The 13,268-nt window shown below is 35.4% G+C and overlaps 1 protein-coding gene across 3 annotated transcripts in view; it reads right to left on the bottom strand.

Moving 5' to 3' along the window:
- Window positions 1–13,268, bottom strand: part of PIK3CB (phosphatidylinositol-4,5-bisphosphate 3-kinase catalytic subunit beta) — a 187,737-nt gene that overhangs the window by 39,966 nt on the left and 134,503 nt on the right. For all 3 annotated transcript variants that reach the window (XM_045503490.1, XM_045503491.1, XM_045503489.1), the window contains exons 13-16: window positions 11,310–11,498; window positions 6,260–6,381; window positions 2,268–2,411; window positions 970–1,069 (exon numbers count right to left, since the gene is read on the bottom strand). In XM_045503490.1, coding sequence (XP_045359446.1) covers window positions 970–1,069; window positions 2,268–2,411; window positions 6,260–6,381; window positions 11,310–11,498 — 555 coding nt within the window. The remainder of the gene's footprint in view (window positions 1–969; window positions 1,070–2,267; window positions 2,412–6,259; window positions 6,382–11,309; window positions 11,499–13,268) is intronic.

The following is a 13,268-nucleotide window of genomic DNA, read 5'->3' as shown; positions in this document are numbered from 1 at the left end:
GGGTTTTTAGGCAAGCTAGTTAATATCCTGGAGCCTCTGTTTTTTCCCTTGTCTAATCCCGACAGTATTAGCAACTACTGTGGCACATAATAAGGACAGTAAAGTAACATGCTTATAACATTTAATATGGTTCCTGGCATATAAGCATTTAATATCTGACTGATTAATCTCACTAATATCTCATCATCAGCAATGATGAGAAAATGAAGTCCTGGAAAGACGATAAGGGACTATAGGCCTGTATATATATTTTGAAAAAGCAGCTTGAGGATTCTGAATTCTAGATGTTATAACAACTATGAATTTAAGTGTCAAAATATCTCAAATTAAAACAAATGGCAGAATATATGAATCATAAATACTATACTAACTGGAAACAGTAACTCAGGGATATGAAAAAACAGGGTCTAAAAATTTCATGACCTTTGTCACCATCACCATCAAACCCATTGTTAAGCATGTCTACATGGGTATTTCCCATTAAAACTTAAGGCATATTATTAATATAGATACTAGGAAGAATCCTTCATTTTTGAGGGAGCATTCAATTAATGTTCGGCTAAATTTAACACTTCATTTCTTGACTTAAATTTTTATTTAAAAATGTATTAATGGGATGCCTGGGTGGCTCAGTCGGTTAAGCGTGAACTTCAGCTCAGGTCATGATCTCGGGGTTTGTGAGTTCAAGCCTCACGTGGGGCTCTGTGCTGACAGCTAAGAGCCTGGAGCCTGCTTCGGATTCGGTGTCTCCCTCCCTCTCTGCCCCTCCCCCACTTGCACTCTGTCTCTCTCTCAAAAATAAATAAACATTAAAAAAAATTTTTTTAATGTATTAATTAGGTTCAGTTACTGAAAGCTCCATGGAATAATGGGAGAAATAGCATATGATACAATTTATCAAATACCATGTGGCAAACTGAACATGAAAATAAAAAAAAAATTAAAAAAACAAAAACAAAAACCAGATACCTGCTTAGAAAGCACTTTCATATGCCCTACACTTCCCCGGCAGTATGCTTCAAGGATGACACCAAACTGTACTGAGACAGCAGGAATATGCACTTCTGACCTACAAATAAGTTAATAATATTAAGATAATTTGCGTATAAAACACTTCAGATTACCAAATAAAAATGCTGACTTCATATTATGAAATAAATGTATGATGCCAATCAAAACACAGAAGAATACATCATCTTGTCCACAAATATTAGTGGGATGGGCAACTTCCCAATTCTTTAAACACCACAGATCAAAAACATGTGTGATTATATAATTAATTTTTTATTCCAAAAATCCAAAATTTTCACATCTCACCTTGTTTGCTTTCTGTAGTTGAAACAGAACATTGCCAATTAAGACAATAAAGTGAAACGCAAAGATCTGATTCACATCACACAAGTGACTAATCCCTCAATTAGCTTCAATTCAATTTTTTCTCACTTAAAGAATGGTGTACCCATTTGAAAAAGGAAGGAAAACATATTCTGTTACTCCCGGATGGGCTTAAAAATAGGAAGGTTGAACTGGATGAAAAAGATGACAAGTTAAAAATAAGAAAGGAAAAACCTCCATGAATAATAAAGGAAATCAAGATTCAGAAATGTAGCTTCCAAAATCATTATCAAAATAATATAGGGCTCATTTTCCTTAAAAAGTTTAGCTAAAATGGGGGAAAGTCCTATTTTTAGGACAGTCATTAGTTTCAGTATTCTCAAGTCCAGATGAAAAAAACAAAAATGTCTGAGTACAGACTCAGAAATCAGGAACCAACAATTTTCCTAGGAAAAAAGGACTTCATTTATCCTTTCTGATTTTACTCCTATATCAACTTGGTGAAATAAGGTTCACATATTTCTAAAATTGACCTAATAAAGAAGCTGAAAATAATGTTGCTCTTGTTATAGGAAAACTTTAAAATCTTTATCTATTGGTACCCAAAGCCTTTCAGAAGGAGTAAGTGTGGTTTTAGCCCAAGAATATTAACAAAGTAAGTGCACTTTACTAGAAAATAGCAATACATTAATTTTTAGTTTAAGTTAAAAATCAAGGAGGCTTGGTGGGACACTTATCTGAATTACTTTGCCAAATCCTGAAAATTAAGAGTTGGGTATCAAGAAATAGAAGACACCAAGAAGAGTATGAATGTTATAAATGGCTCAGAAACAAGTAAACCAGCCAACTATTACAGTAAATGTCCCATATTATGCTGATTTATATTTACAAAAGCACCAGGTAGACTCAATCTAAAAATATAAAAGACTTACCTAAGGTGCCAAAATAGAAACTGCCCTATCCTGCGGTTAGCAAGTGCTCTTTCTAATAGGAATCTAGAGAGGGCACAATCAAGAAAAGGCTCGTATTTCAAAACTTGCACCAGTTGTAAAAGATATTGAGAGAGTTCTTCATCACTAAAAGAAACAAAAGACAAAATAAGTCACTCAACAAAAATGCCAGAAAGAGATCCCATCCCATCAAACTATCAAACACTAACTTACTGAAACGCAATGGTTCTTTTGGGTCAGGCTTGTTATGTATGCTTACATTCACTGTCCCACTATTAAAATAACACAAGAGGGGTGGCCTGAGTGGCTAAGTCAGTTAAGCATCCAACATCAGCTCAGAGTTACAATAAAATCGGGTACTTTAATACTGATTTCTGATCATGCAGGAAAAGTTATATACTCAGTCAACACATTTGTTTGTTTGTTTGTTTGTTTGTTTCTAAGTTTATTTTGAGACAGAGACAGTGCAAGTGGGGTAGGGGCAGAGAGAGATGGAGAGAGAGAATCCCAAGTAGGCTCCACACTGTTAGCACAGAGCCTGACACGGGGAATGCACTCACAAACTAAGATCATGACCTGAGCCAAGACCAAGAAAGAGTTGGAGGCTTAACTGACTGAGCCACCCAGGTATCCCAGGCAACCAGTTTTTTTAAATAATAAAATTCCATCAGTACTTTTTAGTAATTTATTTTTCTTTCTAATCATTAGGGTTAATTCCTTTTCCCAGATTATCAGTGTGTTAAAATATTAACTTTAAATAATTTAAAGGATAAGGAAATGAGTGTAACTGAGAATTGATTCACTGAATTAATACAACATAATATTGTAATTAAATGAGCTGAATTAATTAAGGTTAAGAAGTTCTCTATTTTGTGTCAATTTCTAAATCATACACTTATAAACACACTCTTATCAGAGGCAATTCCAGTGGTCAGGTAAGATGAATTCCAAGTCCTCTACTTACTAACTATAGTCTTGGGCAATAAATGGTTAGGATAGTAGTCTAATGCAGATCTGGGACTGAAACCCAGTGCACTATATTAAAAAAAACCTCATTTGGGGCGCCTGGGTGGCGCAGTCGGTTAAGCGTCCGACTTCAGCCAGGTCACGATCTCACGGTCCGGGAGTTCGAGCCCCGCATCAGGCTCTGGGCTGATGGCTCAGAGCCTGGAGCCTGTTTCCGATTCTGTGTCTCCCTCTCTCTCTGCCCCTCCCCCGTTCATGCTCTGTCTCTCTCTGTCCCAAAAATAAATAAACGTTGAAAAAAAAAATTTTTAAATAAAAAAAAAAAAAAAAAAAAAAAAAAAACCTCATTAGCCAAAAATTTGTCATAGGAAAATGCATCAGAAATACCAATATAGAACATGGAGATCATAGCAATCTCTTCCTGTATATAAGTTTATTTAAGAGAAACACCTGGGGGGCTCCTGGAGGGCTCAGTTGGTTAAGCATCCAACTTTGGCTCAGGTCATGATCTCATGGTTTGTGAGTTCCAAGCCCCACATTGGGCTCTGTGCTGACAGCTCAGAGCCTGGAGCCTCCTTCGGATTCTGTGTCTCCCTCTCTTTCTGCCCCTCCCCAACTCGCACTCTCTCTCTCTCTTTCTCTCTCTCAAAAATAAATAAACATAAAAAAAGAAAAGAGAAGAAAAAAAAGAGAAGAGAAGAGAAGAGAAGAGAAGAGAAGAGAAGAGAAGAAAAGAAAAGAAAAGAAAAGAAAAGAAAAGAAAAGAAAAGAAAAGAAAAGAAAAAAGAAAAGGAAACACCTGGCTCAGTATAAAGGGAGCCAGGTAGCCCCTTTCCCTCAGATCTCCAATGCAAACTTAGGGAGATGAGACTAAAGCCCAACTTGCAGCCTCATTTTTTAAAACTATTCACCAATCTTAAGTTTATTGTAAAATCTGTGCCTTTTATAAAACCTACAAAAGGGAGGTGCCTGGATGACTCAGTCAGTTGAATGTCAGACTCTTGATTTCAGCTCAGGTCACAATTCCAGGATCATGGGATCAAGCCTTGCATCAGGCTCCACGCTGAGTATGGAGCCTGCTTAAGAGTCTCTCTTTCTCCCTCTGTGCCCCCACCCCCCTAGTCACCTATTGCCCGTGCGTGGGCACTCTCTCTCAAAAAACAAAAACGGGGCGCCTGGGTGGCTCAGTCGGTTAAGCGGCCGACTTCGGCTCAGGTCATGATCTCGCAGTCCATGAGTTCGAGCCCCGCGTAGGGCTCTGTGCTGACAGCTCAGAGCCTGGAGCCTGTTTCAGATTCTGTGTCTCCCTCTCTCTGACCTTCCCCCGTTCATGCTCTGTCTCTCTCTGTCTCAAAAATAAATAAATGTTAAAAAAAAAAAAAAAAACCCAACCAACCTATAAATGGTGTAAAAGATAGAAAGGAAGTACGGAAATTGGGAAGGCTTCCTCTTTCCTTATACTTCTAACTTCACTCCCTTAAAATAACAACTATTGAAAAGTTTGTGTAATTTCTTTTGGATATCATGTGGCTTGAAACATATATGACTTTAAAAAGAAGAAAAAGGGTAACAGTATCCATAATTTTCTCAGAACTTCTATTTTTTCAAATAGCCATACAGTATAAACCTCATTTTTGAAACGAGAAATGGATAAACCTGAATATGCCCATTGTCTGAGATGGTCTCAATAATGACATTTCTTCAAATAAATCTAATAGATTTTCATACATGTACTAGCCAAACGGGACTGTACAAACATGTTCACTGAAGCACTGGGGAACAGGGAAGTCTGGGGAAAACAAAATGCTCTTCAATAGGGAAATGCGGCAAATAAGATATATCCCTATGATAGAATATTACACAGTAGTGAAAGAAAAAGACTGTATTTATATGTAATGGTAAAGAATGACCTCAAAAACCCAAGAATGAATTTTATAAAATCAAGATTTAAAATAATACATATGGCAAAACATATTGGTGTAATTTTGTAATGTACAATATTATTCTACATATTTTTATAGATATAAAAATGCAGCATCAACAGAAAAATGTGGTATAAAAGGATACAGACCAAATTCATAATCATGGTTGTCTTTGGGAAGTGAAAGTAATCAGGAGTAGGTAACAAAACTATGAGGATTTCACCTTTAGCTGTAATGTTATTTGCTTAAAAGTATAAAATTTTTAAAAAAGCCAAAATATTAACACTTCTTAATTCTGAGTGGTGGACAGAAAAGAGTTAACATAGCAGCAGGCCTGACTGCTATCCTTTTAGAAAGGCTGTTAACTACACCGGCCTTTTGGCTGGCATCTGGAAACATAGCTTTTAGAAGGCTTCCCACCACCTAACAGATAAGAATGGCTTCGTGTGTGTAAACTGTTCTTACCCAACGGTTGATGCCCCAACACCCATTTTCCTTCTAGGAGTCTAGGATTTTGCTTTTGTGTTTGGCAGAGGGTGTTTATGTGACCAGCCCCCAATAAAAACCCTGGCCACCAAGTCTCTAACAAGCCCCCCTAGTAGACAATATTTCAGACACGTTGTCACAACTCACTGCTGGGAAGAATTAAGTATATTCACTGAGACTCCACTGGTAAAGAACTCTTAGAAGCTTCTGATGGTTTCCTCCAGACTTTGCTCCATGAATCTTTTTCCTTTGCCAATTCTACATTGTCTCCTTTCGTCTCATAAATCAGAGCCAAAAGTATGAGTATGTGCTGCGTCCTGTAAGTCCTAATGAATTGTGGAAACCAAGGGTGATCTTGGGGACCTTCTGACCCAGTATGTTTTTGGGTTTTCTTTTATAATATAGGCTAAACATGAAAGACAAAGGAGTCTTTGAGAGAGAGGGAGGTAGAGAAGGGAATAGGGAAGAATAGATGAAAAATATGCTTTAAACTGAGTAATTCCTAGCTCTTTCCTTTCTTATGAGACATTCAACATACATCACCTTCACTATCTACACCCAAGTTATTCCTTTCCTCAAAGAAAGCCACCTGTAGTATACCTCATCTGTCGCAGGCAGCCCACAGCATATTCTCGCACGTACTGATCTGGATAGTTGAAATCTAGAAGCTCCAAGGCCTCCCGGGGGGGCAGTTTAGGCCAAATCTGAAGTAGGGCTTGAAGCTGTTGAAAAATTGAAACTGGTTCAGAAATTATAGGGGGGGAAAATAATCTATTTTTCCTTAGCACACAGGAGCAGAGATGGGTCAAAAGAAAGAAAAAGCATACTTATAATTACATAGGACTCAAAAATCCACTGCTGTTTACATAAATTAATAATGTCTTTATTGAAATACTCTATAGATAAGCAAGTAATAGAATGATACATTGAATATGCGATTATACAATCATTAGCCATTAAATAATTTTGTAATTTTGTAAAGGAAAGAGAGAGAAAGAAATGATCGAGGAATAAAGGTAGGAGAGTCTGGGTGGCTCAGTTAGTTAAGCATCAGACTCTTGATTTAAAGTTAGGTTATGATCTCACAGTTGGTGAGAGTGAACCCTGCTTCGGGATCTGTGCTGATAGTGTGGAGCCTAATTGAGATCTTCTTTCTCCCTCCCTCTCTGTCCCTCCCCTGCTCATTTGCATGCACAGGCAAGCACACACTCCTGTACTCTCTCTCTCTCTCTGTCAAAAATAAACATTTAAACATTTAAATCTAAAAGCGGGGGAGGGGAAGTGAGAGAGAGAGAGACACAGAATCTAAAGCAGGCTCCAGGCTCTGAGCTGTCAGCACAGAGCCCGATGCAGGGCTTGAACTCACGAACCATGAGATCATGACCTGAGCCGAAGTCGGAGGCTTAACTGACTGAGCCACCCAGGCGCCCCTAAGTAAGCATTTTTTTAAAAAACTGGTAATTATGATTCGTGGTCCTTCAAAGCTCACCCCTGTTGGACAAAAATCTTATTACTTAATATTTGATAGATTTCAATGGGTTTTCTTGAGTTTCCAAAGAATACACACAAAATGTATGCAAGATTAGAGCTACAAAAACATGGCAAACAGATGGAAATGACCAGAGGACTTCTCTCACTTGACTGCTCAGTCTCACAGTCATATTGCAAGAGGTAGCCAGTGAGTATCTGCCAGCTAGCCACCTTGTCATTTGTCATTTGACCTTGTGCATGAAACTTGGCCTTTTGAGAACTAAACATAGTTTTTAGTGTATTATTATTATTTTTTTAACTTTATTTTTTATTTTTTAAAATTTACATCCGAATTAGTTAGTATATAATGAAGCAGTGATTTCAGTAGATTCCTTAATGCCCCTTACCCACTTAGCCCATCCCCCCTCCCACAACCCCTCCAGCAACCCTCAGTTTGTTCTTCATGTTTATGAGTCTCTTTTGTTTTGTCCCCCTCCCTGTTTTCATATTATTTTTGTTTCCCCTCCCTTATGTTCATCTGTTTTGTCTCTTAAACTCCTCATATGAGTGAAATCATATGATTTTTGTCTTTCTCTAATTTCACTTAGCATAATACCCTCCAGTTCCATGCACATAGTTGCAAATGGCAAGATTTCATTCTTTTTGATCGCAGAGTAATACTCCATTGTATATATATACCACATCTTCTTTATCCATCTGGGCTCTTTCCATACTTTGGCTAATGTTGATAGTGTTGCTATAAACATGGGGGTGCATGTGTCCCTTCAAAACAGCACACCTGTATCCCTTGGATAAATGCCTAGTAGTGCAATTGCTGAGTTGTAGGGTAGTTCTAATTAGTTTATTATTTTAATTCTACTAATTATTCAACTGCTCTCATTAACTATGTCAAGTGCCCAAAATAAGTCAATAATATTTGAATGAATACCTAGCAGCTAAGTTAAAAGGTATTTTCTCAGATCAAGCAAATCTAACCTCATTAAAGATACTTTTTAAGAAATTAATTTTTCTGGGGTGCATGGGTGACTGAGTCCGTTGAGCATCCAACTCTTGATTTCAGCTCAGGTCATGATCTCACAGTTCCTGAGATAGAGCCCTGTGATGGGCTCTGCGCTGACAGCACAGAGACTGCTTGAGATTCTCTCTCTTCCTCTCTCTGTCCTACCACCTCTCAAAATAAATAAACTTTAAAAAAATTAACTTAATTTTTCTATTATTTTACATTTACAGAAAAAAATAACACTTTTGAATTATGGGGACAGGGCTATTAGAGAAAAAATGTCTAAAAATGCTCCTAACAAGTGTAATAATGAAAAAAAGTTTGACACATACTGGTTTAAAGATATGAAACACCTACCTCAGACCACTTTTTATCACTGATGAGACCACCCTCCCCACTTTGCCCAAAGTTCTAATAGACCAACAGTCCTCATTATGGAAAGAGGAGTCAAGGGGGACCATTTCCTGAGGGTCTGAAACAGTAGTTAAAAAAATACTAGCATCCCCAGTTAACACATGGACTACAACACTACACACAAAAACAATACAGGGCAGAAAACATTCTGTAATACTAGATGGTTAAACTATGCTGGGAATTAAAAAGAACACTACTATTGGAAAGAAGTTACCTTTGGTAAGATTACTTACAATTATTAAAGAATTAATTATATAAATGTAAACTAAAAAAATTTGCAAAACTCACTACTTTAGTTTGAGGAAAGCTATGAGAGTGAATAGGGAAAATGTGACTCAGCCATATAAATAATGAAAGCAGTGCCAATTAACTACCAGCCTTTTGCAAAGACTATTGAAACCCCTTCCACAATATGTCAACAGAATATTTTCCTGTGGATTAATGGAAGGCTACTCTTTTTTAAATCTTGGGGCAGTGGAGAAGCTGCTCTTCTACAGAATTTTCACCCACGGCTTTTGCCTTTAGTATTTATTGGAATACAAACTTTGCACCAGGCTCTGGCTCTCTACTTCTTAAGACAATCAATTTATTAAAAATTCAGTTTATATATTTTTTGCACTCATTCACTGTAACTGGCAATGGGACAAAGTTGTGAAAGCAAGCATGTTACTTTTTTTTTTTTTTAACTTTTTTAACATTTATTTATTATTGAGAGACAGAGAGAGACAAAGCATGAGCATGGGAGGGACAGAGAGATGGGGAAAAACGGAATCTGAAGCAGGTTCCAGGCTCTGAGCTGAAAGCACAGAGCCCGACGTGGGGCTCAAACTCACAAACCGCGAGATCATGACCTGAGCCAAAGTCGGACACTGAGCCACCCAGGAGCCCCAAGCACATTACTATTTATTCCATCAACTTTTTTTCTCAAAACTACTAAAAAAGAGGATTAGGATTGGCTTTCTTCTATTGAAATGGAGGACATTAGGTTATATCTGAAAACAATGCTTTAGATTACCTCATGGAAATGAGACAAGTATGCTAAATTCCCGAATGTAAAAAAAATTTGTCCCCAGGGTTCAAATAAAGAAATATTATGCATAAACTGGCTCATTCCATTTTCTGACAGTTGACCTAAGAAACCTCTCTCTCAGGTATCCTTAAGAGTACAGCCAAAAATTTCTTCCATTTTAATGCTATACAAAATAATAATATGATGGATTTCTTGGATAAGCAGTTAGAACTGAACACTAATGGATACATTAGAAGCAGGCAAATGTGTCAAATAAAAAATGCTTATATCTTATGTTCCACCGTTACAGGGGTTTCATAGAAAACTAACCTTGAATGTAAATAAGTAAGTAGTCAGAAGATAACTATGTCAAAACAATCAAAACCTATCTAAATGACAAAAATAGTTCCTTTTCAGAGTAAACTGTTCATATGATCTAACTGTATAAATAGTTTAAATGAGGTACATTATAATAGTTAGGTAACATGATTCAAAAAATTTTTAAATACTAGAAATAAACTCAAGAGAAGTCCTTTCTAAACTCTAAACTTAGAGAAGAAAAATAATAAAATAAAATAAAATAAAATAAAATAAAATAAAATAAAATAAAATAAAATAAATAAATTTTAAATATATATGATTAAAATAAATATGCATTTCTTGAAAATCTTTAAAAGTCATTTTATGGGGCACCTGGGTAGCTCAGTCTGTTAGGCATCGACATCAGCTCAGGTCATGATTCTCACAGCTCATGAGTTTGAGCCCCACATCAGGCTCTGACCTGACACCTCAGCCTGCTCAGATTCTGTGTCCCTCTCTCGCTCTGCCCCTCCCCCACTCATTCTCTCTCTCTTGCTCTCTCTCTCTCAAGAATAAACGTTAAAAAAAATTTTTTAAAGTCATTATAGATTTTACACCTGAAACGAATATAATGCTAATATAACTAGAATTAAATTTAAAAAAATTTTTTTAAGTTGCTATAGATTTACTAAAAGACCAGAAAACTTTAAAAAAGATCAGCTGAATTCAAACAAGTAAGGTAAACAAATTTGGTTATTTTAAACATACCAAATGTATTCATTCTGATTAAAAAACCATTTCAAGGATCTTTCTATAGAGCACTGATAACCACTGCATTTAATAAATGACAGTGCTTTTTCCAGCGTTCTGAAAATTAAATCAAGAAACTAAACTTTGTTTGGCTCTTTGGAACAATTTTTTTCCTTTCTTTATTCTGCCTCAAGGCAAACATTCATCAATACTGGCCAATTAAAATGAATGTTAAAAGTAATCTAAAAGGTTTATGCTCTAAAACATCAGCTTCTAGAAAGAGGTAATTTTCAAACAACACATGTTCATTTTAGAACAGTCATCGCAAAAATTAAAGTCATTTTAATATTAAAACATTGGAGCTCATTGAATGAAACTGTTAGGAATAATCCAGAACCTACTTACTACACGCAGGTAGTAATTACAATGATTACACCAAAAGCAATGTTTTAATTGTTCTTAGTGAAAGATACAGAAAACCTACCTAAAATCTGGAATTTTAAAATCTTAAACTTTCTAGTCTATCATTTAGAGTATATGTAAAGGTTTAAAACATGAAAATTTCTCCTATGGAAAATTATCCAATCTATGGAGATATACCTATGTTAGAAAGGACAATGTACATGAAATCAACAAAGTAATATATATTCCCAAAAAGAATTATAAAAATTATCTTTTACTCTTACCTGAGCAACATCTTCAAGTTTATTCCACTTGATCGACAGCAGTAATTTTGGCAGTGACTGTGGGAAATTCTCTCTGCAATCTTGTCGCAAAGTCCAAATAAGATCCATTTCGTTCTCACACAGTTGAGACAAGGGATCCCTGTCCAAGATTTCTTTCAGTACAGCAAGAAACTTTTTTCCACCTCGACTCTAAGAAAGTAAAATACTCATTCATCACATAATTTAATTCTGTGAACAGCACTGGCAAACACTTAGCAAATTTATATACAAGAAATTTATAAACAATTTATGAGCTTTAACATGTAAGATACTAAAAATCGAATTCCTTAAAAAGATTACTAAGGATGGATGCCCTTTTTATATGTTTTATTGATAGAATATTAAATTTGTAAGCTAAGGATGAAGGAAAGAATTATTTTTAAATAGTTCTTAAAAAGGGGGGGAATATGTATTCTTTAAAAGTCCATGTGCAAACACTAGGTGGCAGAATTGCAATTTGGATTAAAAAGTCATTTATTATTTGAACTGAATTTCCTATCTTTCCATTTTAATTTTTAATTTCTATAAACAAATAAAACAACAAAGACAAACCAAACATATGAAGTTTTTAAAAAAGTGTAAGTGTCTTGTTAGCTCAGAGGCATAAAAACCACTGGATTAAGCAATAAATCTTGGATAAAACTAAACATGAAACAAACACAGTTATCCCATTTTCTTTCCCAATCCTTGTAAGAATAAACTAAAATAATGAAGATGGCCAGTGCTATTTTTTGGATCTAGACTCTGAATTATAGTAACATGAAAAAAAAAAGAGATTCATTTCCCATACTTAAAGAAAAACTTTATCATTTAGGCCAAAATACATTAAAAAAAAAAAAAAAACAAAACCTTTCCAGAATAGGAATTTTTAACTGATATTTCATATAAGCATTAAACTAGTTATATTATTTTCGAAAGTAATGAGATTAAAAATAATATATGCACATGTACAAAAGAATGGGGATTATAATCCTCTACACAGAACTGTCTATGTAAAAAATCTGAAAGAATCAACAAAAATATTACTGGAACATAATTAAAGCAAGATTGTAGAACACAGGTTAGTATACAAAAGTAAATTACTTTCCTATATATCAGCAACGTAAGTGCTATTTGAAATTAAAAACCTAATACCACTTACGTTAGCACCCAAAAATATGAAAACTTAGGTATAAAACTAACAAAATATGTACAAAATCTATATGAGGAAAACTACTGAACTCTGGTGAAAGAAATCAAAGAACTAAATAAACAGAAAGATATTCCATGTTCATGAATAGTAAGATTCAGTATTGTCAGGATGTCAGCTCTTCCCAATGTAATCAACAGATTTAATGCAAACCCAATCAAAATTCTGTAGGTGTCAATAAAGCGATTCTAAAGTTATATGGAGAGACAAAAGACCCAGAACAGCCAACACAATAATGAAGAAGCAATAAAGTTGAAGGATTGACACTACCCAACTTAGTAAAAATAAATGTGAAACACAAAACTATAAAACTCCTAGCAGATAATATAAGAGAAAACCTAGATGACCTGGGGTTTGGCAATGGTTTTTTACATATAATACCAAAGGCATGATCCATCAATTAAAGAACCATTAATCTGGATTTCAGTAAATTTAAAATTATCTCCTCTGTGAAAGACACTGTCAAGGGAACGAAGAGAGAAGCTACAGATTGGGAGAAAATACCTGCAAAAAGACTTACCTGATAAAGGGCCATTACCCAATTACACAAACAGCTCTTAAAAACTCAACAATTAGAAAATAAACCATCAGACTAAAATATAAGTCCTGAACAGACAGCTCACCAAACAAGGTACAGACGTAACAAGAGCATATAAAACGATGCTTAACATCATATGTCATCAGGGAAAGGCAAATTAAACAAATAAGAGATAAGACTACACACCTATTAG

The sequence above is a fragment of the Leopardus geoffroyi genome, chromosome C2 (assembly GCF_018350155.1).
Source record: "Leopardus geoffroyi isolate Oge1 chromosome C2, O.geoffroyi_Oge1_pat1.0, whole genome shotgun sequence".
NCBI classification, from domain to species: domain Eukaryota; kingdom Metazoa; phylum Chordata; class Mammalia; order Carnivora; family Felidae; genus Leopardus; species Leopardus geoffroyi.
This window is presented reverse-complemented; position numbering and strand designations above follow the sequence as displayed.